This window comes from Hemicordylus capensis, chromosome 7, assembly GCF_027244095.1.
Source record: "Hemicordylus capensis ecotype Gifberg chromosome 7, rHemCap1.1.pri, whole genome shotgun sequence".
NCBI lineage: Eukaryota > Metazoa > Chordata > Lepidosauria > Squamata > Cordylidae > Hemicordylus > Hemicordylus capensis.
This window is the reverse complement of record NC_069663.1, coordinates 7,587,125-7,613,834: the sequence shown is the minus strand read 5'-3', so window position 1 is coordinate 7,613,834 and position 26,710 is coordinate 7,587,125. Positions and strand designations below refer to the sequence as shown.

The 26,710-nt window shown below is 49.7% G+C and overlaps 1 protein-coding gene across 4 annotated transcripts in view; it reads right to left on the bottom strand.

The window, feature by feature from the left end:
• CAP1 (cyclase associated actin cytoskeleton regulatory protein 1) overlaps positions 1 to 25,761 on the bottom strand; it is a 37,427-nt gene extending 11,666 nt beyond the window's left edge. The window contains exons 1-7 of one of the 4 annotated variants that reach the window (XM_053267545.1): positions 25,633 to 25,687; positions 24,940 to 25,017; positions 8,469 to 8,587; positions 5,496 to 5,596; positions 4,161 to 4,238; positions 2,461 to 2,604; positions 1,541 to 1,626 (exon numbers count right to left, since the gene is read on the bottom strand). In XM_053267545.1, the coding sequence (XP_053123520.1) occupies positions 1,541 to 1,626; positions 2,461 to 2,604; positions 4,161 to 4,238; positions 5,496 to 5,596; positions 8,469 to 8,577 (518 nt within the window). In that variant the 5' untranslated portion in view covers positions 8,578 to 8,587; positions 24,940 to 25,017; positions 25,633 to 25,687. Of the gene's footprint in view, positions 1 to 1,540; positions 1,627 to 2,460; positions 2,605 to 4,160; positions 4,239 to 5,495; positions 5,597 to 8,468; positions 8,591 to 24,939; positions 25,018 to 25,632 lie in introns of all 4 variants that reach the window. The other 3 variants (XM_053267546.1, XM_053267543.1, XM_053267544.1) reach the window with 3 other exon arrangements.
• Positions 25,762 to 26,710: the final 949 nt, after the last annotated feature.

Genomic DNA, 26,710 nt, shown 5'->3' with positions numbered 1-26,710 from the left:
CTGAGCTCTGGCCCCATACAAGGAGGCTCTCTTACAGCAGGCAGTGCTCATGTATAGTCTCCCATCCAAATGCAAACCAACGCAACCCTTGCTTAGCAAAGGGAACCATTCATGCTGGCTACTGCAAGGCCAGCTCTCCAGCCCACTGAATCCCAACACTTTCGCTCCCCCCCACACCATCCCTGATGTCTATGCTGACACCATCTAGCTCCCTCCAACACTAGTTTTGTTGCTGCAATTCCATCTTTGCTTTGCTACTTTCCTCAAACTTTCACCAGTTTTCTCTTCGAAGAAATAGAAGACTCCTTTAACGAATTAGTTTAACTCCAGGTCTGGGCTATTGAACATAGTGAGATTCCAAACTGCCATGGCAAGGTATGGAGACCTGTCACCACACACATTACCACCTCCAGCCTCAGAGGCAAGATGCCTCTCAATACCAGTGGCAGGGGGGCAACAGCAGGAGAGAGCATGGCCTCAGCCCTTGCCTGTGGGTTTCTCAGAGGCATCTGGTGGGCCACTGTGCGAAATAGGCTGCTGGACTAGATGGGCCTCCATGGGCCTGATCCAGCAGGGCTCTTCTTATGTTCTTAAGTACAGTCTGGCCATTTAACCAGTAAGTCCTGTCTTAAGAACATAAGAACATCCCTGCTGGATCAGGACCAAGGCCCATCTAGTCCAGCATCCTGTTTCACACAGTGGCCCACCAGATGCCGCTGGAAGCCACAGGCAAGAGTTGAGGGCATGCCCTCTCTCCTGCTGCCAATCCCTTGCAACTGCTGCCATATACTGAGTCAGACCATTGGTCTCTCTAGCTCAGTGTTGTCTACACAGACTGGCAGCGGCTTCTCCAAGGTTGCAGGCAGGAATCTCTCTCAGCCCTATCTTGGAGATGCTGCCAGGGAGGGAACTTGGAACCTAGATGCTCTTCCCAGAGTGGCTCCATCCCCTGAGGGGAATATCTTGCAGTGCTCACACATCAAGTCTCCCATTCAAATGCAACCAGGGCAGACCCTGCTTAGCTAAGGGGACAAGCCATGCTTGCTACCACAAGACCAGCTCTCCTCTCCAACTGGCCTTGTCAGACCCTTCCCAACCTCAGCCATACTTGAAGCTGGAACAAACCTTCCTGTAGCTCTCGGATCCCCTTCCCACCCCACTCTACCCCATTTCCCAAGATGCAGTATTGCACAGTGTGTTGGAATAGGACTGGGGAAGCCCAAATTCAAATCCCCATTCAGTCATGAAACTCAGTGGGTGACTCTGGGCCAGTCACTTCCCTCTCAGCCTAAACTCCCTCACAGGGCTGTTGTGAGGATAAGCATATGCCATGTATACTGCTCTGGGCTCCTCGGGGGAAGAGCAAGATATAAATGCAAAAATAAATGAAGTAGCAAAGCTTGGATACAGCCTTGGGGAATTGGGAGGGGATGGCAGTGAAACAGAAATGGCCTGACCCACCTCCTTCCCCCAAGAGAACAGCTCTGCCCTTTACTGCCTGCATCCCTCATGTTTTTTTCCAGAGGGAAGTAAAACTTACACATCTTTGTATTCCTTGAGGACTCTGTTGCTATAAAACATGGCGGCATCGGTCATTTCCTTCACGTAAGGGCCTGGCTTGGGGGCCTGCAAGAAGGGAAAGCACATCAGGACACACATTCTCCAACATCCTCATTCCAGCACATTTATTTGAACATCGGCCCCATGGATCTAAAGCAGGCCTGCTCAACTCCGCCCCCCCAGCTGTTTTTGGACTATAACTCCCATAATCCCCAGCCACAGTGGCCAATAGTCAGGGATTATGGGAGTCATATGCCAACATCTGCAGGAAGGCCGGAGTTGAGCAGCCCTGATCTAAAGGCTTAGGAACAAGATAAAAGCCTCCCAAGGTCATTTGGGGGCAGTGGAGAGAATCCTCAGAGTGGTTTCGGGCCTCCCAGACAATGGAGGAGGAGGAGGGAAGCAATTCAGTGTAAGACTGGGGGTCTGGAGACAGGAGGTTTGGGTGACAAGGAACAGGGGAGCCCCAAAGAGGTCCAAGAAGCAGCAAAGGAACAGCCTGTGGGGCGTATTTACAGCACCAACTTTAATACCAATATAACTGCTGTGCTCCCCACCGGGGACTGTTGTCTGCAAAGGTTTCTGAGGTTTCTGTTAGCAGCTCCAAAGTACAATTCCCAGATTCCCCTGGGTGAGGGGAGAAGCCATTCATCCAGTTCATGTCTGTAGCAGCGACACATTGTGAGAAGCAGGGGTTGTTCCCCCAGCACCAGACACATACTAGCAGGGAATACGGCCACGGCAGCCAGTCTCTGCAGTACGACTTCATGAGGCCCCACAACGGGACTCCTTTTAAAACTGGGGCCAGAGCACAAGGAGGAGCGGCTCAAGGCTCCTCGGAGAGGTCTGTTCACCTTTTGGGACTCCCGAGTGGAAAAGCCACGGCGCCCGAGTCCTTACCATAGCAACCCAGCCTAGCGCAGGGATGCTCTCGCTAACCGCCGAGAGGTGGTTGAACAGTTTGCTGCCACGGTTCTTCTCCCGGAAGCTCTGCACCACTTGGATCTTCTCCGATATGGGCTTCAGCAGGGATGAGAAGTTATTCTGCAAGAGATAGTAATTGCAGCTTAGCAAGTTACATGCCATGGTACTTATGCAGATTTCCCCCGGTTGTTGTTATTATTAATTTGATTTCTATACCGCCCTTCCAAAAATGGCTTAGGGCAGTTTACACACAGAGAAATAAATAAGGTGGCTCCCTGTCCGCAAAGGGCTCACATTCTAAAAAAACCCACACAAGATAGACACCAGCAACAGACACTGTAGGTCCTGTGCTGGGGGTGGATAGGGCCAGTTACTCTCCCCCTGCTCAATAAAGAGAATCACCGTGGTAAAAGGTGCCTCTTTGCCCAGTTAGCAGGGGATTCTTTGCCCAGTTAGCAGGGTGACCCTTAAGATGTGTCGTAAGACAGGTCACCAGCATTACAGGTCTGTAGGCCTTTGTGTGTCCAGCATTACAGCCAGGTACTAAAGTCATAGGTCGAATACAGTTAAGAGTTTAGATTTGCTGAGCAAGGCAAGTCCCATATTTTCTAGCAGAGAGGGGTTCCCAACCTTTTCCCTTAAGTGGACCACTACATTGTCTTTGAAAGCTTTAGCAGACCACCACATAAGCAAGCTGTTTAACACATTTTCAACATCGCCTATGGCTGACAAGAGTCACTCCTATATATCGAGGGGCATTAAAAACACAGCAAGTTCATTATGCTCACTCACAAATGTATTGCACTCGTCACAGTACATTGACCTGCATAACCTCCTGGATATGATTAATTATCCACACCCACATCACAGGCTGGAAATCGCTGTCCTAGTGCGATCATCCTGAACATGTCTGCCAGGTCAGCAAGAGAACTCTCGGAGTACCAGGATAGTCAGAGGGAGCCCACAGAGATGCCTAGCCACTATACCTCTGCATGAATCACTGTTCTGCCTTTGCCCCCCACCAAAGCACAGCCACAGTAAAAACTCACTCATGTTGCCACCATCTCTCAGGCTCTGGAAAGCAGACTGAGCTTAGAGGAATCACCCCATTTATTTATCATTCTTTAGAATATGTATAATACTGCACTGCTTTTCAACAAGAAGTTCTCAAACGGTTTATTTATTTATTTTTACATTTTATGTCCCGCTCTTCCTCCAAGGAGCCCAGAGCAGTGTACTACATACTTAGGTTTCTCCTCACAACAACCCTGTGAAGTAGGTTAGGCTGAGAGAGAAGGGACTGGCCCAGAGTCACCCAGCAAGTCTCATGGCTGAATGGGGATTTGAACTCGGGTCTCCCCGGTCCTAGTCCGGCACTCTAAGTTTGTTGCTTGTCCCAAGGGGCTCCCAGTCCAAAAAGACATCAGCAACAGCCACTGAAAGAGATCCTATGCTGGGCTGCATAGGGACCCGGGCTCTATCCTTGCTAAATATAAGAAGAGCCACCACTTTAAAAGGCCCCTCTTTGACAGGTTAGCAAGGGATAACTGCAATTTACATGGGAGTATCATTTAGGGGGAAAGTATGAGGTTCCTCCTGCCCGTTTTTCGGGTTCTTGAAACACCATTGTCAAAATATGAAGATCCCCCCCGCCAGCACCCCCCCCCAACACTTACTGCTGCTGGTTGCTGGCACTGAGATGCTGTCAACAGGAGAGCTCTCTCTGTCATTAATCCTGCGTGGACCATCTCAGCCTGTGGAGGAGGATAGTTTTGGGCGGTGGGTGGGGGGAGGGGGAAAAAAAGAGTGCATGAGTTAGCTGCACATATTGTATATATCGTGGGATTGTATTATGTTAAGGAACAATGACTACACACAACAGGGGTCTGGGCCGAGCAGCTGGGATACGAGCAGCTTCTGTTTCTCTCGGCACTGCAATCCATCAAAGCTGAAAGTCACAGCAAGCCGGAATCAGAACAAAATTACAACTCCTGAAGCGGCTAAAGCTTCAGGATAAGAGCAGGCAAGATCCCCATACAAGTGGTTTCGGAGGCACGCAGTATGGATGGATTGCAGGATTCCTACCGTTTCTTCTGACACTTTGTAAGTGGAAGCCTCCAGACCCACCCCCTCCGCCAAGCCCCCATCTCAGAATTCCCCAACCGGTCCCAGTTCAGCTGGGCAAGGCACCCTCTTACACTAATCTCTGAAGACTTCAGCTACGCCTCCCCCCAGGCAGTAGCTCCAGAGCAACCACGCTCTGCCTGCCAAATCACTCAAAGCAATGAACGCAAGATGAAGCCTCCCGACACATGTACGTATGAAGAAGCCCACCATGCTGGGGTTTTCGGACTTGGGACCCCAGTCATTACTGGATGATAACTCCCATCACTCCCAGCTACAACAAGCACCCAAGGATCCCCTCTCTTTTGTGGCTTTTTCAGTGGTGCCTTCATCCTCTTGTTTCCTGGGATAGACCTATCTGCAATTTCACAGAGCTGCTGCTGCCAGTAAGGGGATACTGTTTAGAGCCGTTAGACCAGTGCTCTGCCTCCGCAGAAGGTGGCTTCGCATGTTCATTTATATCCCACTCTTCCTCCAAGGAGCCCACAGCAGTGCACATTGTTATGTTTATCCTCACAACAACCCTGTGAGGTGGGTTAAGGTGAGAGAGAAGTGACTGGCCCACAGTCACCCAGTGAAGCTCATAGCGGAATGCAAAATTGAACTCGGGTCTCCCCAGTCCTATTCCAGGCCTGCTCAACTTCAGCCCTCCTGCAGACGTTGGCCTAAAACTCCCATAATCTCTGGCTATTGGCTACTGTGGCTGGGGATTATGGGAGTTGTAGTCCAAAAACTGCAGGAGGGCCAAAGTTGAGCAGGCCTGCTTTAACCACTACACCACACTGCTCATATATCCCCAGCTGCAACTATCCACCCACCTATGTCTAGAATTAAGTGTTGCAAACTCATGTTCTCCAGAAGTCAGAAAGGACAAAGGCAAACCTTACATGTTTTTGGACATCACCGCCGATTTCTCTGCTTATTGCCATGTATTCAGCTACTGTTCCTGTCAGGAGCGTGTCAAAAGCTTGCACATGCTCAGCGATTCCTGCAGGGGGGGAAAGCGAGCAGATGAAAACCAAGAGGCAGCAGATGGACTGTCTGAAGAATTTGCAAATCATACTTACGGCATCCTTCCTGCTCCCCGAGGTTTGCTGGGTACTTTGGATCTATTAGAACCAAACCCATCAGCACTACCGCCTAATGAAATTTCTGCTTTAAAAAGAGGAAGCAGCAGGGCTCCAACGAAAAATGCTACAGTCATCGCAAGCTCTGCTGACAACAGAGGGATGAAGAAGTGGCTCCTAAGCTTCAGGGCTGAAGGTTAGGGGAAGAGAGAAGTTCACTCCCCCATCCATGTCTCTCCGAGAAGAGAGCTGGTCTTGTGGTAGCAAGCATGACTTGAGGTTCCAAGTTCCCTCCCCGGCAGCATCTCCAAGAAAGGGCTGAGAGATTCCTGCCTGCAACCTTGGAGAAGCCGCTGCCAGTCTGTGTAGACAATATTGAGCTAGATGGACCAAGGGTCTGACTCAGTATATGGCAGCTTCCTATGCTCCAGTCTGGTACATAAAGCCAGCTGTATGAGCTGGCCTCCCACATTACGGATATTTATACACTGCTTTACAATCCAAGTTCCCAAAGCAGTTTACAAAGATATAAATAAATCAATAAAATGGCTCCCTGTCTCCAAAGGGCTCACAATCTAAAAAAGAAACATAAGATAGCCACCAGCAACAGCCACTGGAGTGATGCTGTGCTGGGGACAGATAGGGCCAGTTGTTCCCCCCTGCTCAATAAAGAGAATCACCACTATTAAAAGGTGCCTCTTTGCTCATTTAGCAGGTGGCGGGGGGGGGGGGAGATAATTTAAAGCTATTTTGTCAAGGAACCACATGCAGGATGAGAGTTCGCTTCCACCATTTTGAAGTGAGAACATCACGTCCATAGCATCTGCCGGACTTCCCATTCACCAGTCCCCTAATCCTGTCCGGAACAGGCGAAATTGTCACTTTGGGCCTCACTTATTCTGTAGATGGTAATCGAAAACTCTTTGTTGTATCCGTCCCACAGGTGTCTCTACTCACTGGGGCATCTGCCTTCTGCACTGGCTGGGGAGCCCTTATGGCATACCACTGATTGGTGGAAGGGGCTCACTGTCCCTTTGTTAGGGGGTCCATCAGCTATTTTTCATCAGGCTATCTAAGTGTTTTGCTTTAGAATGTGTTAAGGAGTTAGAAATGACTTTTGCTTAGTTTCTGTAAGGCCTACCAATGCAGATTAATAAGGTAACCTTTTTAGAGAGAGAACGATCTCATCTCTTGGGAGTGCTGCTCAGAGAAACTGGAGTTGCAGCTCTCCACGAACAGATCAGTTGGTTGAGCTACTTAAAGGGAAACTTACCCGTAGGGGTGAATTAAGCCAGGCTTCCGCTCTGCAGAGAGGATCCCCCAAAGGGTTGGTTCAGACCCAAATTTGAGTTCTCTCTGGAAGCAGAGAGTGGTGGCAGCGACTACCGGACACCGCACAGGAGCAGGGTTGAGTGACTTAGACTGCCCAAACTCCAGTGGTTTCCTTTCTACTATTCCTCATGAATGAGATTATGAACACATTATATCACATCTACAAATCTACTTGACAGTTTGGCCAGTGGCAAGTCACCACAGCAATCTGCAGAGCAGGACACCCAACATGACACAGATTTCTGAAGCAGAGATCCCTTGTTTAAGAAGGTAAGAAACAGCAGGAATCCTTTCTGGACTGTAGAAGAGGACTCCCCCCTGGTTCTTGTCAGCTGCATCTCCCAGTGCAGAGGACAGAAGACCCATGTCTCTCCTAAGCCCTCTGCCCATGTGCCAGAAAAGCACCACAGGTAAGTGCAGGGCTTCATAAATAATGGCTGGCTAGTGAGCTAGGCCTACATATGTGTGCAAGAGAGAGAGTATATTTCATAGCTGCTTTAACACTGGTCCTTCTAGCTCCATTCTGTTCCCACAGCTCTTCAGGGTCTCAGACAGAGTTAGGAACATAGGAAGCTGCCATATACCGAGACAGACCATTGGTCCATCCAGCTCAGTATTGTCTGCACAGACTGGCAGTGGCTTCTCCAAGGTTGCAGGCAGGAGCCTCTTTTGGTCCTATCTTGGAGATGGCAGGGAGGGAATCTGGGACCTTCTCTGTGCAAAAAAAGAGCTGGTCTTGTGGTAGCAAGCATGACTGAGCTAAGCAGGGTCCAGCCTGGTAGCATATGAAAGGGAGACTAGAAGTGTGAGCACTGGAAGATATTCCCCTCAGGGGATGGAGCCGCTCTGGGAAGAGCATCTAGGCTCCAAGTTCCCTCCCTGGCAGCATCTCCAAGAAAGGTTCCAAGAAGGTTCCAAGTTCCCTCCCTGGCAGCATCTCCAAGATAGGGCTGAGAGATTCCTGCCTGCTACCTTGGAGAAGCTGGCAGTCTGTGTAGACAATACTGAAAGAGATGGACTGAAGGTCTGACTCAGTATATGGCAGCTTCCTATTTTCCTATGCTCTTCCCTGAGTGGCTCCATCCCCTGAGGAGAATACCTTACAGTGCTCACACATGTAGGCTCCCATTCAAATGCAAACCAGGGGACCATTCATGGGAGCTACCACAAGATCAGCTCTCCTCCCACAGTTCTTTCCCAGCCCTACATGGAGATGCCAAAAGCCCTTCTGCATGCAAACCAAGTGCTCTGCCACTGAACTATAGAAGCTCCTAAGGAATACAGGAAGCTGCTTTCTATCAAGTCACTGCTGCACAGAACTGCTGACTGGCAGGAGCCCTCCGGGATTTCAGGCCGGTGTCTTTGCTAGCACTATCTGGGGAGACCGGGGCATGAACTTGGGACCCTCTGCATGCAAGGCAGGACTCTACCACTGAGAGCCAGTCAGCCAAGAGCTCTTACCTTTCGGAGGGCCATCTCCATCACTGCCATGTTTGCCAGGACAAGACATCACCTCCAGGCGACCGACAGCCTTCTCCAATCGCTCCACCAGGGTCTGCAGTTCGGTCATCGCTCACCACCTGCTAAATCAGACCACAGAAGGAAGCTGATGCAGCCAATATGAACACAGATTCCATCTCAAGGACTAGTTTATACCAAGTATGGGAGAAATCTCCGACTAAAGCAAAGAATGGATGATTGCAAGCAGAACAGTTTACAGAGTCTCACCCACCATTTTGGGGAGAACTCCTTGCCAGGAACCAGCTTGGCATATACCATCCAATAATTCCTACAAATTGTAGGCCAAGATAATCTGGGTTTAGCTTTCCTGCTGTCATTATTTTGCATAGGTGCTTCATTGTAACCACAGACCCATGCGAAGTACACAAGGGTTTAATCTCCCCCTCCCTATACAACATTATGCATGGTTGCAGCAAGGTTAGAGGGAGTACAGAGACAAAAAGTGAAGGTGGGTCCCCGTGCCCCTGTCTCCTCCTTCGGAGAGGTGTGAGGGGAAGAGCAAAGTGCAGGTTGTCACTCAACCAGTGGGGCTGGCCGGGCGGGCCCTCCCCGCTCTCTCTCTCTCTGGAGCCCCAAGGACATTTGCCCACCCAATGCTGTTAAATTTTAGTTACATCCCTGACACTATTCACTTCCCAGGGATCTGGTAGGTGCCTCTCTTAGTGCCTTCTCCCAGACATTTTACTGCATAGTATATTCAATTGTACACACATCCCACCCCACACCAAGAGAACTTCTCACTGGGATTTTTAGTCCCACCCTTCAACTTCAAGCCCTATGTTGGCTTGTCTTGTTTGTACAAAGGAGATTTTCCAACACCTGTAGTCTCAGGAGTTGTGTGTATGTACGTACACCCACCCACCGCATTGCATCTGCACCAGGCCAAGGCTATGTGTTTTTGGACTCCCTTTGCCTTCCTCACACATGCAAATTCTCTATCAGGGTTAAGCATGGTGTAGCATTACATCTACACTGGCAATAAACCAAAGGCAGCTTTCAGCCAGCACCTGATCCAGAGTTAACATTAACTTCAATGCAGGCACATTATGCCATTGTTAATAACGACGCCAGGAGTCGACACCAACACGACAGCACAACTTCAGTAATGACAAAGAAGAGGGAAGTTTGCACGGAAGCATGGAGGAGGGAATAACCAAACCCGCCTCCTGCTCTCGTAACCATGGTTAAGAGGTTGGCAGCTCTGTCACAATACCGGGCTACGGTGGAGCAGTTGAGGCAACAGAAGATGCTCTGCCTTAAGATCTGTAAGCTCCCAGACTTCCAAAATTGGGAGATAAAGCAGTATGAGAACCATGCCGGTGTAACACAGAACCTGTCCTCCAAGTCCTTTCTTAACTGCTTGTGCTGCGTGTCGGCGATTGTCATCATCCGATGAAATGGATTGCCAGGAAATGTAGGACTGACAAAAGAAAGTACTTTTTCACGCAGCGTAGAATTAATCTGTGCCACGGGATGTGGTGATGGTCACCAGCTTGGATGGCTTTAGACAGGGCTTAGTCAATTTCATGAAGGACCGGCCTATCAGTGGCTAGGAATCCTGATGGCTAGACACTACCTTCGGGCTTAGAGGAAGGATGGAGGGGAGCAGCAGCAGGAGAAGGGGAATGCCTTCATCTCCCACTTGCAGGCTTCCTAGAGGCATCTGGTGGGCCACTGTTGGAAACGGGATGCTGGCCTAGATAGGCCTTGGGCCTGACCCAGCAGAGCTGTTCTTATTTCTGCAGCAAGCTTACCTGAAGCCAACTTGTCTGAAAGCAACTGCACTGCCGTCTAAGCAACCCAGTCCTGCGACTGCAGCGGTCGAATGAGGCTGCCCGTGCCAAGACAAGCAGCTGCCCAAGATAAGGAACAATAGTGGCCCTGTTCATGCTTTTCCACAGGACCTTTTCCCCCCAAGGAATGCCAAAGAAGAACGGATTTAGGTTTCAGCATGTGAGTTTTGTTCCTTGCCTCCCTTGGAGTAGCACAAAGCAAGCCATTAGCCTTCTAAGTGGGAGCCCGTTCCACAGTCGCCCCCATAAACTGGCACTAAAGGAATGCAGGGAACACCCGGCCAGCTACTTTTTTAATCTCCGAAGTCATTTGCCGAATGAATCACAGCTGTCAGAGCATGAATCACAGCTCCAGGCCAAGAGCAGAATTCCCTTATATTGCCTGGAAGGGCAAAACAAAACCCAGCAACTGCATGCTTTAGCCCCGCTCACTGGGTGCAGCCCAGGGCCTAAAGAGGAACACAAGACTGCACTCAACCACGTGGCATCTGCACACCTTGAATTCCTAGCAGATGCGATTAGCTGCACAGAAGCGCTGCAGTCTCTATGCAGCATTCAAGAGGATAGTGCTTACCTCTTGGGAATCTTGCCAGACACTTGTCAACATAGGAAGCTGCCTTCTAACGAGTCACGACCACTGGTCCATCAAGCTCAGGGTTGTCTACACTGACTGGCAGTGGCTCTCCAGGGTTTCAGGCAGCAGTCTCTCCCAACCCTACCTGGAGATGCTACCAGGGAGTGAACCTGGGACCTTCTGCATGCAAATGCTCTTCCACTGAGCTATGGTCCCAACCCCTAAGAGGAAATATCTTACCACACTCACATGTAGTCCCCCAACCAAATGCAAGCCAAAATAGAGCCTGCTTAGCCAAGGGGACAATTCATGCTCACTACCACAAGATCAGCTCTTCTCCCCCTGCAAGTTAAGCGCAACTGTCAACTTAATCCAGAGCATCTGCAATTAGGACTGAGCCATACTTACCTGCAATGGTACGGAGCTGCCTGCCCTTTGCCGTGACCCTACACAGCTTCAGGGACGCACGGTCTGAAGGAACCATGTGGGCACGACCAGCACCACCATCCCTGCCAACACAAATATCATCTAGCTGGAAGAGAGCATGATGTTTGCGTGGGAAGGAATAACACAACTGGCTGCAGCCCCATGGCTCCCTCACACGCACATTCTCAGAGCAGTCGGATGGCATTACAGGGAAGCGGTACTGCTGTGCTTGTGGGAGAGCACGAACCAGCCCTTGGAGGCTCAAGGCCACAGAGCAGCTAGCCACAAACAAGCACAACGTGTGACAGCAGCTGCCACTTAAGAAGCCTGGTAAGCGGCCAAGTTTTCTTCTGGAAGAGAGACCAGTTGCATACACAGGAAGCTCACTGGCACTGGGAGTTCCAGGGCTCTTCTGAAGTAGCTCTGCAAGGCACAGGAAGATAGGAAGCTGCCATATACTGAGTCAGACCCTTGGTCCATCTAGCTCAGTATTGTCTTCACAGACTGGCAGCGGCTTCTCCAAAGTTGCATTTGGAGTCCAAATGCAGAACCTAAGGGGTATACTCGTTGCCAGAACCTAAGGGGTATACTCGTGGGTCAAATGGGCCGTAAGCCAGAATTTGGCTTTTTAAAAGCCAAATCTGGCCACCTAGATTTGGACTTGCTTTCCCTTCCCTCCCCTTCCAGCCAATTTAGTCCATGAGCCAGGCCTATAAGTTTTGGCCATCAGTACTGTCTCAGGGGATGAATGCCAATAATGGTTTTTGGCAACGTCTACCCCCGCAGAGATGGAGAACAGGTGACAGCATTGTTGCTCTTACAGCTTTCAGTCTGTTTCCTCCCCTTCTTTATCCCTACCCCCTAACAATGAGGGTAGAAATTGCAGTCATTTTTGCACAGAGCAAAAATTTAGGGTAACAATGAACAAATGGTTGTACTCTTTCTATGGTGTAACCTTGGAGGACATTCTTGCCAATTTTAGGTTCCTTTCCTCTGACAACAGTGATAATTTTTTTATAGCCGTTTGTTTTTTACACGTTTAAAAGCTTTTAAACCACCATTGAAAATTTGGCCACTGCATGTCTGATGGACAGCACAAGAACACACGAAAAGCTGAATGCACTGCAAAGCAATCACTTCTTTCCCATCTCTAGGTGTGTAAAGTTAAAGGTAAAGTGCGCCGTCGAGTCGATGTCGACTCCTGGCACCCACAGAGCCCTGTGGTTTTTCTTTGGTAGAATGCAGGAGAGGTTTACCTTTGCTTCCTCCCACACAGTATTAGATGTTGTCTTTCAACACCTTCCTATACCGCTGCCCCCCGAAATAGGAGTTTCCCATAATCTGGGAAACATACCAGTGGGGATTCAAACTGGCAACCTCTTGCTTGCTAGTCATTTCCCCGCTGCACCATTAGGTGGCTACCTCTATAGAGGTGTAGACCTTGTCAATAAATAAGTAAATACCAAGGATCATTCATCCCTCTCCACTGCCCCGCAGTGCTACAGACCACTGCAGCTGCCTCATGTACTGCAGATCTGGCCAGCTGGCTGAGTGGGAGCAGGGCCACGGCATTTCCTTTGCTCTTCTATGCTCTCTTTTCAAGGGCTTAGGTTTGCTTTCTCTCCCTCTCTCCCATTCATTTCTCTAGTTTCCTCTCCCACAAAAGCATCTTTTCCCGCTGTCCTGCAGCAAAATTCTCCTGGGAGTCAAGGAGTTTGATTGCTTATTCAGAAAGTCCTTATTCTGTCCATGCAGATTTCTTTACAAGCTGCCATTTTGCAACCCTGAGCCACCATTTTGCAACGGACCCCACCTGCCCAAGCTGCTGCTTCCTGCTGCCAGCTCCCAATACTCTTGCGCCCCCCAAAAAGTAGCTCCCAGAAGCCTTAGGTCTGCCTACCTCCAACATACACCACTTCATGAGTTTAAGACTCCCAGGAGACCCTGCAGGAGACAACTCAAGTCTAAAAAAGGGTGTCTGGTGCAGCGCTCTCACACTCGCCACATACACTCGCCACATACACTGGCCCCAAAGAGGAAGAGAACAGTTTCCTTTCTGTGGCAAGACAACTCTTCTCAAACTTCCACATTGCAGCAAGATGAACAGCAGCTCGAAAGCTACCACTCCTCGGGCTCCAGCACATCGAGATGTGATAGTTTGCATGCAACTTCAGGCACAGCTTCAGCCCTCCTGCAGATGCTGGACTACAACTCCCACAATCCCAGACTATCAGCTACTAGAGCTGGGGATGATAGGAACTGTAGTCCAAAAACAGCTGGAAGGCTGAAGTGGTGCAGTCCAATGCTCCTTGTTCATACGGCAGAGGGCAGGTTACTTTTTGGGACTGCTGGACTGTGAGCAGAACTGGACATGCCTCTGACATTCTGTTGTTGTCACGAAGGGGAATCCCTCTTGAAAGTAAGCAGATCACCTCTCTTCCGAGTTGCCCCCCCATATTTACCAGAGACAGGATGCCTAATTAAAACCTCCAGAAGCAACAATCCTCTTGCTCCCAGCAGGTTCAGCCCTGCAGAAGGGGAACAACCCCATACATCTTTTGTTTAAGGTGGGGGGGAGGTGGTAGAACAGCCACTTTCTTATTATTAGTCCTGGTGGGCTACTGTGTGAAACAGGATGCTGGACTAGATGGGCTGTGGGCCTGATCCAGCAGGGCTGTTCTTACATCCTAGAAGCATGCCAGTTAAACAGCTGAGGTGGGCACCAGTGTTCCCTGTAACAGGGATTCTCAGATGATGTTGACTACAATGCCTAGCATCCACAGCCATAAGCTACTCCAGATGGGGTTGTAGTCGAGCACTATCTGGGGACCCAAGTTTAAGAACCCCGTGCTAATGAGTTCCAAGTCAGTTTGCTTGAACGCAAGACTAGACCAGCTCGAGTACTATAGCATCGGACAGTTGGGGAATTCATACAAAGTTCCCCTCCTGTATGCTTTGAGCTTGCTGATATAAATGCTTACATTGGATAGCAGTCGATTCCAGGACAGCCGCACACTGGCCGATGTGAAGAGACTGCTTCTTCTCGACGACGGCTACAGGAGTCAGCCAACTGGTGTACATAGCAGTGGGCTGTTATGCTGCTCTTCAGCTCCATACACTATGCGCATGCGTTACAAATAAGCGCTGAACTTGGACTGGGGAGACTGAGATTCCTATCCCTACTCAGCCCTGAAGCGCCCCGGATGACTTTGTGACCACTGTGCTCTCTCCCCCAGCCCCACATCACCCACCTTACAGGACTGCTGTGAGGGGCAAGTGGGAGAACTCCGTGTAGCCACTGGGAAGGGAAGGGTCCAGTGTTCCCTCTAAAGGCATGCGCATGTCCCTGCGCTCACAGGTTTTTTTGATGTCTGCTCAGTTAATTTTAGATCCCGCTCACACTGAATCAGGAAAGCCCCATTCTGAATGCAGGCCTTGATACTGCCTGCCCAGAACAAAACTCATTCCACAGAGATGAAAAAAATTAGAGAGAACTCTGGGAAGGGTCTGGCTTGCTGGTAGCCAGTTGGATATGTGGGTCATGGCCAAAAAGCATTTCCCTGCCTGGCTGTCTGCAGGCAATTTCCAAAACGGGTTCTTTTTTTGACTACCCTAGTGACTAAAGAGATGTATGGGCAGTCAGTCTAGTAAGATTTTCATAAGCCAGGAACAATTTTAGTACAGGTTGAGTATCCCTTATCTGGACTGCTTGGGACCAGAAGTGTTCTGGATTTTCCCGGATTTTGGAATATTTGCATAATGAGATATCTTGGGCATGAGATCCAGAGCGCCAAAACAGATGCCAACAGAGCAGGCACCAAACTGAGCAGGGAGTGGAGGAGGGGGGGCTTTCCCTTTTCCCTCTAGCGCCAAAGCAAGAACATCAAACACATCAAAAAGCTTCACAATAAAAACAGAATTGCAGACAAAACCCCTGTCACTAACAGCCTTCTGAAATAAGAAAGTTTTGACTGCACGTTTAAAAGCAGTAGAATTGGGAATCTGTGAGCTAGTGGGCTGAGGCATTTTGGTTTTGGTTTTTGTTACAGCGTGGTGTCTGGATTTTGGATGTCTGGATAAGGGATAGTCAACCTGTAGTTAAAACCCTTTTCATTGAAATGAACCTGTCAACTTGTTTGTGAGGCTGGGCAGAATGCAGGGGCAACAATAGTAAATGGCAGGGAGACACAACCTCTGGCACGCCAGCTATGGTTGAACTGTAACTCCCATCATTTGACAGCAGCTGGGGTGCCAAAGGTTGCCACCAGTGCTCCCTGTAACAGGGATTCCCCAATTCCCAGCATGCCCAGCTACAATGGCCTTTGGCTGGGGGTTATGGGAGTTGTAGTCCACAACATCTGGGAATCCCGGTTAAAGGGAACAGTGGCTGTTACCCTGGTAGTGGTTGCTGGTGATCCTGCTAACTGAGCAGAGAGGCACTTTTTAAAAGTGGCAATTCTCTTCTATTGAGCAGGCAAAAGGAACTGTCCTTCTCCAACCTCATTGTTGCTGGTGTCTACCTTATGTTTCTTTTCAGACTGTGAGCCCTTTGGGAGAGGGGTCCATCTTATTTTATCTGTTTATTTTCCTGTGTCAACGGCTTTGAGAACTTTTGTTGAGAAATGGTATATACATATTTGTAGTTGTAGTCGCAGTAAATGCCAGAGGCAAGCCATCCTGACTATAACAGGCCCACTCCATGTCAGTAAAGATTCATGACGCCACACACAAACTCCAACAACCACAGGCGAACGCCTTTCAGTTTTAGTCCACATTGCACGAAGGGCAGGCCACTGAGAAGTGACTATCACAGAATAATTCAATAAAAGCACACTGTGCGGAGGGCGGGAGGCGTGTGGGATTAGGGTAATAATCAGCTCTCTCTTTGTACTCGGCTGTTTCAAGAGACCGCTATTGTGGATGCAAAGATGAGAAATCAAAGCTTTGAAGAGGGGGAAAGTTTCTACACATGCGTTGTAGAATCTGGGGAGTTTCTCTGTCTATTTCACAGAAGAATTCCCAGATGAATATCTGGTTAATAGGACATTGACAGACCACAGTGCTATCCTGCACGGCTGAGCCCCGCTGCATCCCATATGGGTCTGATCGGATTAGGGACCCATTACCCTTCATGGTCTGATTGCATTTCAGACACAGGGATTGCCCGCAACCTGAAAGTACATACGCAGAGTGGCTTCTAACCCCGAGGAATCTGACAAGCTGTTGCAGGCCTGTCTGTGGTAGGATGTGGGGCCTCCATGGGAGTGAGCCGCGAAGAAAAAATGTTCCTAAACATCAGGAAGCCTGCATCTGCGGCTAGGATGTCACATTTCCCTCGGTTTCCTCTTGTAGCCGGACAGGGGGCCCTCACCACACACAGAGCGCCTCTGAAGTCAGTTCTTAATCTACAGCTGTTGACAAGCTGAGAGGCTGCCCTTCTGCGTCAAGGCACTGGTCCGGCACTCAGCTTAATTGCTAGTAATGGCAAGCTCAAGCGGAAGGCGAAGACATTCGAGCCTGCGTATCCAGGCAGCTTCCCACAGGCTTCAGTAGAACTGTGGCACCAACCTTGGTTAAGATCCCAAACACAGGAAGGCTGTTCGTGTGATCAAGAACTGGGTAGGAGGAGCCGCCCACTCAGTTTTGGGAGTTGCATGTACTCTCGGTTTTTTATCATATGAGTTACCCGTATTGACCCCAAAAGATGACTCTGAATTTAAGACGGCCCCATTAAAAAGTAGAAGTGAAATACACTTATACCTGCATTTACTCAAAAGGAACAGGACTCTGAATTTAAGACGACCCCCCGATTTCCAGTATCAAAAAACTTGGGGAAAGACCCTTGTCTTGGATTCAGGTAAATACAGTAAAACCTCATGGCCCCATTTGTAGGCAGAATACACGGCCGGTGCCGCATTTGCAGCGCAGTCAGAGCGGCTCTCCCTGCCTACACAGCCCCGTTTGCGAGCTAAACTAGTGCCACGTTTGCAGCAGGGCTGGGAGCGTCTCTCCCTGCCTTTTAGGCAGGAAGAGCCACTGTGGCCATGCTGTGAACGTGGCACTGGCCAGGGGACTCTGCTTGCAGATGGGGCCGCATAGCCCTGCCTGCAAGCAAGCCCCACCCCGCCTGACATCAGACACAGGGGCGGGGCTTAGAATCTGACATCAGGTGCTGGGGCAGGGCTAGGGGCCGCAGCGGCAGGCTGGACCCAGGCCGCCGCTGGCCTCCCTCCGCTCGAGGGAGATACTGCATTAGCAAGACCTGAAAGCAGAGGAGGTGGGGCAACTGCCTTAACCATGGTTTGCTCAGTGCAACCATGGTTACCAAAAGCCCCCTCCAAAATATGATTTTCCACCCTGGTTTGAGAATAGCCCATAAGCATCTAAGCAATACTTCAGGAAAGACAAGCTACAACTGAGCATTCTGTCTGCACAGGGTCCAAGTGATTCAACATATCAAGTTGACCTCCAGTTTTATATTTTGTGCTTCTCTCCCCATAACCAAGCCAGCTGCCATTTCTTCTTGGAGAGTTAAGCTTCCATTCACTCTATAGGGACATAGGAAGCTGCCTTCACTGAGCGACGGCCCCCTTCACAGACAGTACAACTGCCAAGGGGCTCTTGTACAAGTGTTACTCAGACACCCAAAGGGACACCTTGACCCTTGGACACCATAGTAGATGGATATGGGATACCTTGTCCCTCAAGTCCTCATCCACTGCAAGGGGCTGAAAAACCAGGCTCGCTTTTCAGAGGGCTTCAGCTCTTAATTCTTTTCTTATGGTGACTATCTTAATTTGGGTTAGCAATGCGTCCTGCAAGAATGAGGATCTGAAGAGTTTAAACAAGTTAGGGTCTGTTTCTTTTGTTGCACAGCTTTTAAGAAAGACACTTACAAGCTTCCAAAGAGCATTGCTAAATCTTTCCGGCAGACAACTGTTGCACAAAGAAGCACAGAAGTGTTCTAGACCACGAACAGAAAACCATCGTTTCAACACAAACACACACACACAAATGCTTCGACAAACACACTCCTTCATAGCCCGCTGCTTTTCCAACCTAAGCATTAATTCTAAGTGTGGTGCCACAAGGACCTTGCTCAGCCCTCGCAGGCAACTGGTGTTTTATGCTCTTTCAGCAAGGATCTGAAGGGCTGCCAGATGCACCTTGATCCAGGAAGAGTAACCAAAACCACCCATCACAGCTTTGGCAGAGAAATGCAGCAAGAAGTCACACGGAGGAAACAAGAGGAAGAAGCTGATATGCAGAAGGAAGCAATGACATTTCAATAGCATTAGGATGCCATTACGTGATCACTTGCCTCCCCAGCATCAAAGCCATATGGCTACCGCAGCCAGCAACAAGAGTTAGTAATCAGTCCCTAAATGAGATACCCAGGAAGCCTTTATCTTGTTAGCTTACACCTGTAGCTTGCTTTCCAGCATGCCTATTAAACATAGTATATGGCCCATCCGTGTGGCTCAGGAGAGGCCCAATTCTACAAAACACACCTCTGAGAACACAAAATTTAGCAGCTAACTTCCATACTGTTGTGCTTACAAGGGAGCACTTTTTGTTGGGGATGGGGGCGTGGGTGAATGGAAGAACACCTGCTTTGCATTTAGAAGGTCCAAGGTTCAATATCTGGCATTTCAAGACAGGGCTGGAAGAGACTCCTTCCTGAAACCTTGGAATGCCGCTGCCAGTCAGTGTAGATGATACTGAGCTAGATGGACCAGCTCTTGGCACAAGGCAGCTTCTTATGTCACACAAGGGATGGCGAGACAGACCAGCTTCATTGAACGCCACTTCCGCTTGCACCTCCTAAAAATATGTCCTGGAGGGCCCCACAACCCTCGGGGACAGATTGTTGGGCAGCACAGGCAACTCCTGTGGCAAAGGAATCATTGAAGATCATGTGCAACAAAAGGCACTTTTTGTGCCTTCCGCATGTGCAACAAAAGGCACTTTTCAAAGAACATTATATTAATCTGATTGCCATCCACTGACCACACACAATTTGAAACCAAGCAAAGAAAGGTGCAAAATAGAGATTACTAGGAGATGTGGCCCATCGTTTACCTAGCAAAGTCATTTTGCATAGATTACTCTTCTAGGAAAGTTCACAGAATGAAGTATGTGTCATAGAATTCATTAATGTACTTGCAAAGGGGAAGTAAAAGAAATTTTAAATTCATAAAATTTCAACTTCAAACATTATTCATTGTATAGAATAATCACCATAAATAGTACGTTTGAATAGTAAATTTGAATCTGAGAAAGGTCTTCTGATTCTCTTGGGCACAAGGTCATTTTTGAATTATTGAAAGGTAAAGTGTGCGATCGAGTTGGTGTCGACTCTTGGCACCCACAGAGCCCTGTGGTTGTCTTGGGTAGAATACAGGAGGGGTTGACCATTGCCTCCTCCCGCACAGTATGAGGTGATGCCTTTCAGCATCTTCCTATATTGCTGCTACCCAACTGTGCCACTTAAGGTGGCTAAAGGTTGCCTACCCCTGCTTTAAAAGCAAGCCTGGTGAAGTCTCAAAAGCCAGGATTGTTGAATAAGCCATTCAGTTTTCTTGGGTGGGGTATTCAAAATAAATTTTCACCCTAACCCCCACGACTCAAAGTAGCAGAATAAAATACTCAAAATAGGAAGAGCAGGCAAGTTTGTCTAACCTTAAACAAGCTGCGAGATCCAGCTTTTCTTGGTGCAGAGAACAGCCCTGCATGAGTCACCCACACTGAGGCACAGCTTTAAGTCAAATGCGTGTAGAGTCCATACAACAAGGAGGCGGAAAAGGGAGGAGGAGGAAGATCAACGACCCAGGTGAGTGGAGTACAGGGCTAGTTCCCCAAAAGGAAGGGCCATAGGGCATAAGAACATAAGAGCAGCCCTGCTGGATCAGGCAGGCCTATCTAGTCCAGCATCCTGTTTCACACAGTGGCCCACCAGATGCCTCTGGGAAGCCCACAGGCAAGAGGGGAGGGCAGGCCCACTCCCCTGCAACTGGCATGAAGAGGCATCGTGCCTCTGGGGCTGGAGGTAGAGCACCTGCTCTGCTTGCAAGAAGATCCCAGGTTGGATATCCAGTACTGCCAACTGGAAAGCCGGGCTGGGAAGAGAGCTGCTGCCAGTCAGTGTGTAGACAGTATTGAACTAGACTGATGACTGACTTGACTCTGGATACAGCAGCTTCATGTGCTCTTATTTACACCAGAGTCAGCGTGGTGTAGCCATTGACTTGAATGAGGCTTGCACATGAGTAAGTCTGACTCACGTCACACCAGGGAAAGCTTTATACGAGTGACCAGGGTGGTGGGGCACGTGCCCCAAGGAGCTTACAATCTGACATTTTGCAATGAGACACAGAAAGAGGAAGGGAGGGAGGGGCATGAAGAATGGGAGGTGAACAGAGCAAGCAGTTTTGGAGACATGGGCCGCGTTTCAGTTACACAGAGTGTCATTTTGGTTAGGGACAGGGCTTGAGGGTGTTACAGCCAAACCCTTGATGGAAAAAAGGGGGTTGATGAGGAATTTGAAAGAAGAGCATGAGGTGGCTCCAGAAAGCTGCTCTGGGAAGAAGTTCCAGCAAGGAGTAGCAGCAAGAGAGGAGTTAATTTCAGGAAGACTCAAGCAAGAGGCTTAGTAGTTTGGGCCCAAAACTTTCAGTACAGGAAGCCCCACTGCAAGGGTGACCAAGTTAATCCTCAACACTGGCACTTTTATCACGAGTTTATCACAGCAAGTGCACACTGCCTTTCCTCCAAGGAGTTCAGGCCAGCACACATGCGTCTCATTGCATCCAAACCACCTTGCGAGGTAGGTTAGGCCAAGAGGCAGCAACAGGCACCAGGTCACCTTGCTCCATATTCATTTCACTTTACATTAATATCCCCCATACTCTCACAATGGCTTACACAATTCACACACATGCACACCACAAAATAACTAGAAGCAGCTTGAGAGCAAGTTAACAAGTATTTCAGCCACTCTAGCAATCTATAGGCTTGCCAAAAGAGGTGAACTATAGAAATCTGCCTTATACTGAGCCAGACTATCTAGCTCAATACTGTCTACACTGACTGGCAGCAGCTCTCCAAGGTTGCAGGCAGGAATCTCTACCAGCCCTGCCAGGACCTGCTGCATGCAAGCAGATGCTCATCCAATGAGCGACAGCCTCTTATGGCAGGCAGTGTTCACATGTAGCCATCCATCCACATGCAAACTAGGACAGACCCCCAGCTCTCCTCCCTAAGCCTAGCCCTAGTCTAAAGTCATCTTAGCCTGTCTCCCAAGTCTGAAAAGAGTTGTCCAGAGGCACTTGCCAGGGATGGAACTTGCCAACAGTGACATCTTCTCACCACAAGGCAGCCCAAAGCCTGGCAAAGTAGGCAACTAAGCAGGCCCTCAGCTCATGATGCAGCAGATATTTGAGGCCAGATTTCCCTGGTCCAAGTGGCTCTCCTGAGGAGAGAATGCAGGCCCATTCCACAACAGAACCTGCAACTGACACACCAAAAGCATTTCACTGAGAGCAAGATCATTGCTACCTGCCAACCATTAATCCAGGAAATTGTCGGACATGCCCAAACCTCTATTTCCTGGCTTAATGGAGCACATCTGTAAGTAAAGTTATCTATATTAATGTGTGTTCAGCAAGATAAGTGCACCTGGGAATAGTTATTGCTTCTCATGCAGTTAAGTAGCTGGCTTTTAGTTGGTCCTGTTATGTCTAGTGAAACACCAGAAATAAACACACATGTTCATTCTAACTGTTGAAAGCACGCACCTCACGCAACTGGTGGCTAAGCGGAGCAGAGTCCTAGTTCAACAGTTCCCAAATAAGGGAGATATATACAGCACTTGAAAAGCAAAGCATTTCTAGTGCTAGAAGGCTGCAGAATGACCAGCAGAAATGTGCAGCTTCCCTGGACCATGAGAAGGCGACTTCTATTTGACAGTGCCAGAGTTCTGCTGAAGCTGGGATGCAGGACTCTGAACATACACCTCTAGGCATGCAGCTTCTGGAGATTGGGAATAGAGCACAGCTGACTCACTTGGCCCACCCAAGGGCTACCTTTCTGGTCCCAACGGAGATTAGTCACATGCTTTTGGGAAGTTCAACAGTGGGGTATGAAGCTGACAGTCCTTGTGTTTGTCCCCAGCATTTGGTACTCGGCTATACTGCCTGGGGATGTGCATGGAACCCGGCAGGGGGAGTTCAAAGGTGGGGGGTAACTTTAAGAGTGGAAGAGAATGCATGTACCCCTCCCTCCGCTTTTCCCCACTGGTGCTCCGTAAGTAAAAGCTCCGTCGAGGTGGCAGCACATCTCCCTGTTGCTCCGTTCCCTCTTTGGCCAGAAGTACAAGTACCTGATACACATGCACATGCCGTTTATTAGCAGATAGAGCCTTTACTAACAGAGCGCCAGAGGGAAAAAGTGAAGGTAGGGGTAAGTGCACCGCCCTCTGCCCTCAAAGTTATCCTCTCCACCTTCAAATCACCCAGTGTTTGAACCTGTTCCGAGGCCTGTAAAAGGGCCTCCCAACAGATTCGCACATATCCCCAACACTGCCTCCAACCATGGAGCTACCATTTAGCTATCATAGCTAAAAGCTCAAAAGATCCATCCTCCATAGTTTTGTCCAATCCTTTCCAGAGCCAGATCAAGTGTGTGGCCACCACCAAATACTGAGCAGTGAATTCCACAAGTTAGTTCTGTGCAATGTAGTACTTTAGGTCCATCCAGAACCTACAGCCAATTCATTTCATAACTGAACATAGGTCTCATATACCGAGTCTGAACATTGGTCCATCTAGCTAAGCACCGTCTACACTGACTGCCAGTGGCTCTCCAGAGTTTCAGACAAGGGTCTTTCCGAGACCAGGAGATGCCTCTGAATACCAGTTGCAGGGGATGAACAGCAGGGGTGGGGGGCATGCCTTCATCTTCTGCTGGTTGGACTAATTTTTGTCTTTATGACCTTCATGCCACTGATGACTTCCACAAGTGGATTTCTACACTAATCAATCAGTTGAACCTGGGGTGCAATGAGGCAAGCCTGTACTAATGATTCTGCCTCACTAGAAACTGATTCATGCTCTGCAAAGCATGACATGTTTATAACATGGAAATCCCTTGCTACCATAAGAGAGCTGTCCTTAGCCACCTAATGCACTGACACACCCACATCCCACACAAATCAGTTTGGAATTAACACACAACTGCCCAGAATCAACAAGATAAGGAAGTGTCTCCTATCCAATCCCCAAATTCCTCCTAGACCAAGATTGGTTTATTCCAACCATCATCCAGGCACATTGCATGCACCTGCTTCCAAACACTTTCATGAAAAGATGGCACCCACTCCAAAATGACCACTTCCTGCTGTCTTCACATCTAGTTAGTCACATCACTCACTCACAACTCTTTAGTTCATAACTGGACAAGGACTTGGCTGTCAACAGCACCCAGATCCCAAGGCGAAACTTTTCTGCCTGCCGCTGTCTTTCATGGAGTGGGGCGGGAGGAGATGACTATATAACACACTGTCAGCTATAAGTTCTGATTCCTTATCTCAAATTCAGACATGACATTGCATTTTTGATAGCCTTTCATAACCCAAGGGGTGGAGAACTGGTCTCACATAGGAAGCTGCCATATACTGAGCCAGACCATTGGTCTATCTAGCTCAGTATTGTTTACACAGACTGGCAGTGGCTTCTCCAAGGTTGCAGGCAGGAATCTCTCTCAGCCCTATCTTGGAAATGCTGTCAGGGAGGGGACTCAGAACCTAGATGTTCTTCCCAGAATGGCTCCATCCCCTCAGGGGAATACCTTACAGTGCTCACATGTAGTCTCCCATTCAAATGCAATGAGGGTGGACCCTGCTTAGCTAAGGGGCCAAGTCATGCTTGCTCCCACAAGACCAGCTCTCTTCTCCTGTAGAAAGGAGAGCTATGGTAGGGAGCATGACTTATCCCCTTCACTAAGAAGGGTCCACCTTGGACCCCCTAAGAAGGGTCCACCATTTGGATGAGTGACTACATGCGAGTGCTGCCCTTAGGGGATGGGTCCATAACTCAGTGGAAGAGCATCTGAACATGCTTGCATGGAGAAGGTCCCAGGTTTCCTCTCTAGCATGTCCAGATAGGGCTGAGAGACTTGGCGAGCCACTAGCAGTCAGTGCAGACAGTACTGAGCCAGATGGACCACTAGTCTGACTTGATATAAGGCCCTTCCTATGTTCCTGTCAACACATCTTCCCACCCCATCTGATGCACTATACCAAATTCTGGCTAATATACTGCCTGCCCATCAAAAGTACTTCTCATGCAGCAGACCGACTGCTCCCATCCAATCGTTCATACTGAAGCCCAAGTACTACTACTCCAATCTCAGTAAAAGGAGATAAGATGCTCTGCACTGGAGCATCCATGGATTCAACCACCTAGAAGGGCGGGGAGAGAATACTTGGCAAGAAATTTGCCAGTACTGGTGGCTGCTCCTTAGGTTCCAAAGTCGAGCAGGGTGCATGCTGTAAAAGCATTTCTAATTCCTAGAAGCCAAAGCCACCATTTCAGAGAAAGCCTTGTGCAAAGCGAATCACCTCTTTCTTTCCACGTTATTGTGCACAGTCCTGTTTGAAAGCATAGGGAATCACCGAGTTCTTGGATTCCTAAGAGTCCTGTTTTTTTTTGAAAAAACAAACATTTCACACCGCTGCCGCCGCCGCGAAGCCAAGAAGCCCTGCTTGGTCTCCCACGACACCAAAGGCGCCCTGAAGAAGCGCCCTGCAGAACTCGCAAGCTTGCTTCGCCATTCTCCTCGCCTGACACCGCAGTTCGCGCGCAGCGCCCCTCCGTGAACAGCCTCGCCTTCCTCGCAGCCAGCAAGCCCCGGGGATCATGATCACGGCAGGGAGCTGGACCGCGCGGGGAGGGGGGGGGGGGGCTTCCTTGCAATGGGGCTGGCGAGCCATGGGGGCAGCGTGCCCCGCCGCCCTGAAAGATCAGGGCTTTCCTCCTCCACAGGACCCAGAGGAGGACGCACCAACCCCGGGCGCTCTCCTGAGTTGGCGGAGGTGGTGGCGGCAGCAGCAGCGGAGCACGACTGGGGTGGCCACTCCAGGCCCCTCTCCTGTTCCCCACCCCCCACCCTCGCCCCACATACCTCAGCCAAACCTGGGCAACGCCAAACCCAGACAGACTGAGGGCTGCCCCGCGAGCCCCAGCGGCCTCCGCCCCGCGCAGTCGCCCAGGATGTGGCTCGCCCCCGCCCCCACGCAGGGCCACTCACTCACCTGCCTCTGCCCAGCTCGCCTCTGCTGCCCGAGCCCGGCTGCTCCACTTCCGCCTGGAGACGCCCAGCAACCCGCCCCGCGCCACTTCCGGGCCTCGCCGGAAATACGCGCGCTTGAAATAGAGAGAGCGCCGAAGGGCGCGCTGGGGGGGGAGGGAGGGGGGGGAGGGGAGAGGCAGCCACGCCCCCTCCCCCCTCGGGTGGGGAGAAGGGAGGAGGCTGGCGATTGGCCGAGCCGCGGGAGGGCCTAAACGAAAGGGGCGTGGTCTGAGGTGGGCGGGGCCTGGGTGGTGATGGACAAGTAAGGTCGGGGGAGCCCAAGTGATGCTGCGGGAAGCCACGCCTGTCCCCTGGTGGTTCTCCCGCCAGATAGGGCTTCGTGGTAGAGATGGGACAGAAATTCAGCCGGTGTAGCAAGCCTTCCAGGGCGTGGGGAATGCGGGGCTTGACCTGCAGAATGTCTGCCTGTCGGGCCAAGGGTTAAAGGACGGAGCCCTGCTAGAAAAAAGCTCTCTGTGTGTGTCCTCAGCAGGTAGGGTTGCCTTGTGGGGAAAAGGACAGGCGTGCTGTGCCTTGAAGAGATGCACAGAAGGGGGAATTTCAGCAGGTGCAGCTTTTCTTTCCTCTGCATGGCAACCAGCTGTGCATCTCTTCAAAGTTACAGGAGACCTTTTCTGTATGGTAGTCCTACCTGCAAACTCTTTGTGGTCTGAGAGTTGCCTGTGATTTATTGCTTGCACAAATGATACGAAATGTAATAAAACCACACTTAAAAGAAAACACTGAAACAACGGAATCAGCAAAACTGTACTTTCCTACTGACGTTTTCTTGCCTCTTGGCACCATTTTAATACTTTCCAATACACTTTTCAGAGATGGGTGTGTGTGTGAATTGTACTTGTAGAAGTACAAGAGTTAAAAGCAGAATAAACATTCTTTTAACCTTGTTGGTTAAAAGCTGATATCCTCAACAGGTTTACCTTCAAGTAAGCCTGATTGACAACAGGTTTACTTCTGAATAAACTTGTTTCAGATCAGGGAGCAAAAGTAAGACACTCTCCCTTCAATATTCCAGAGAA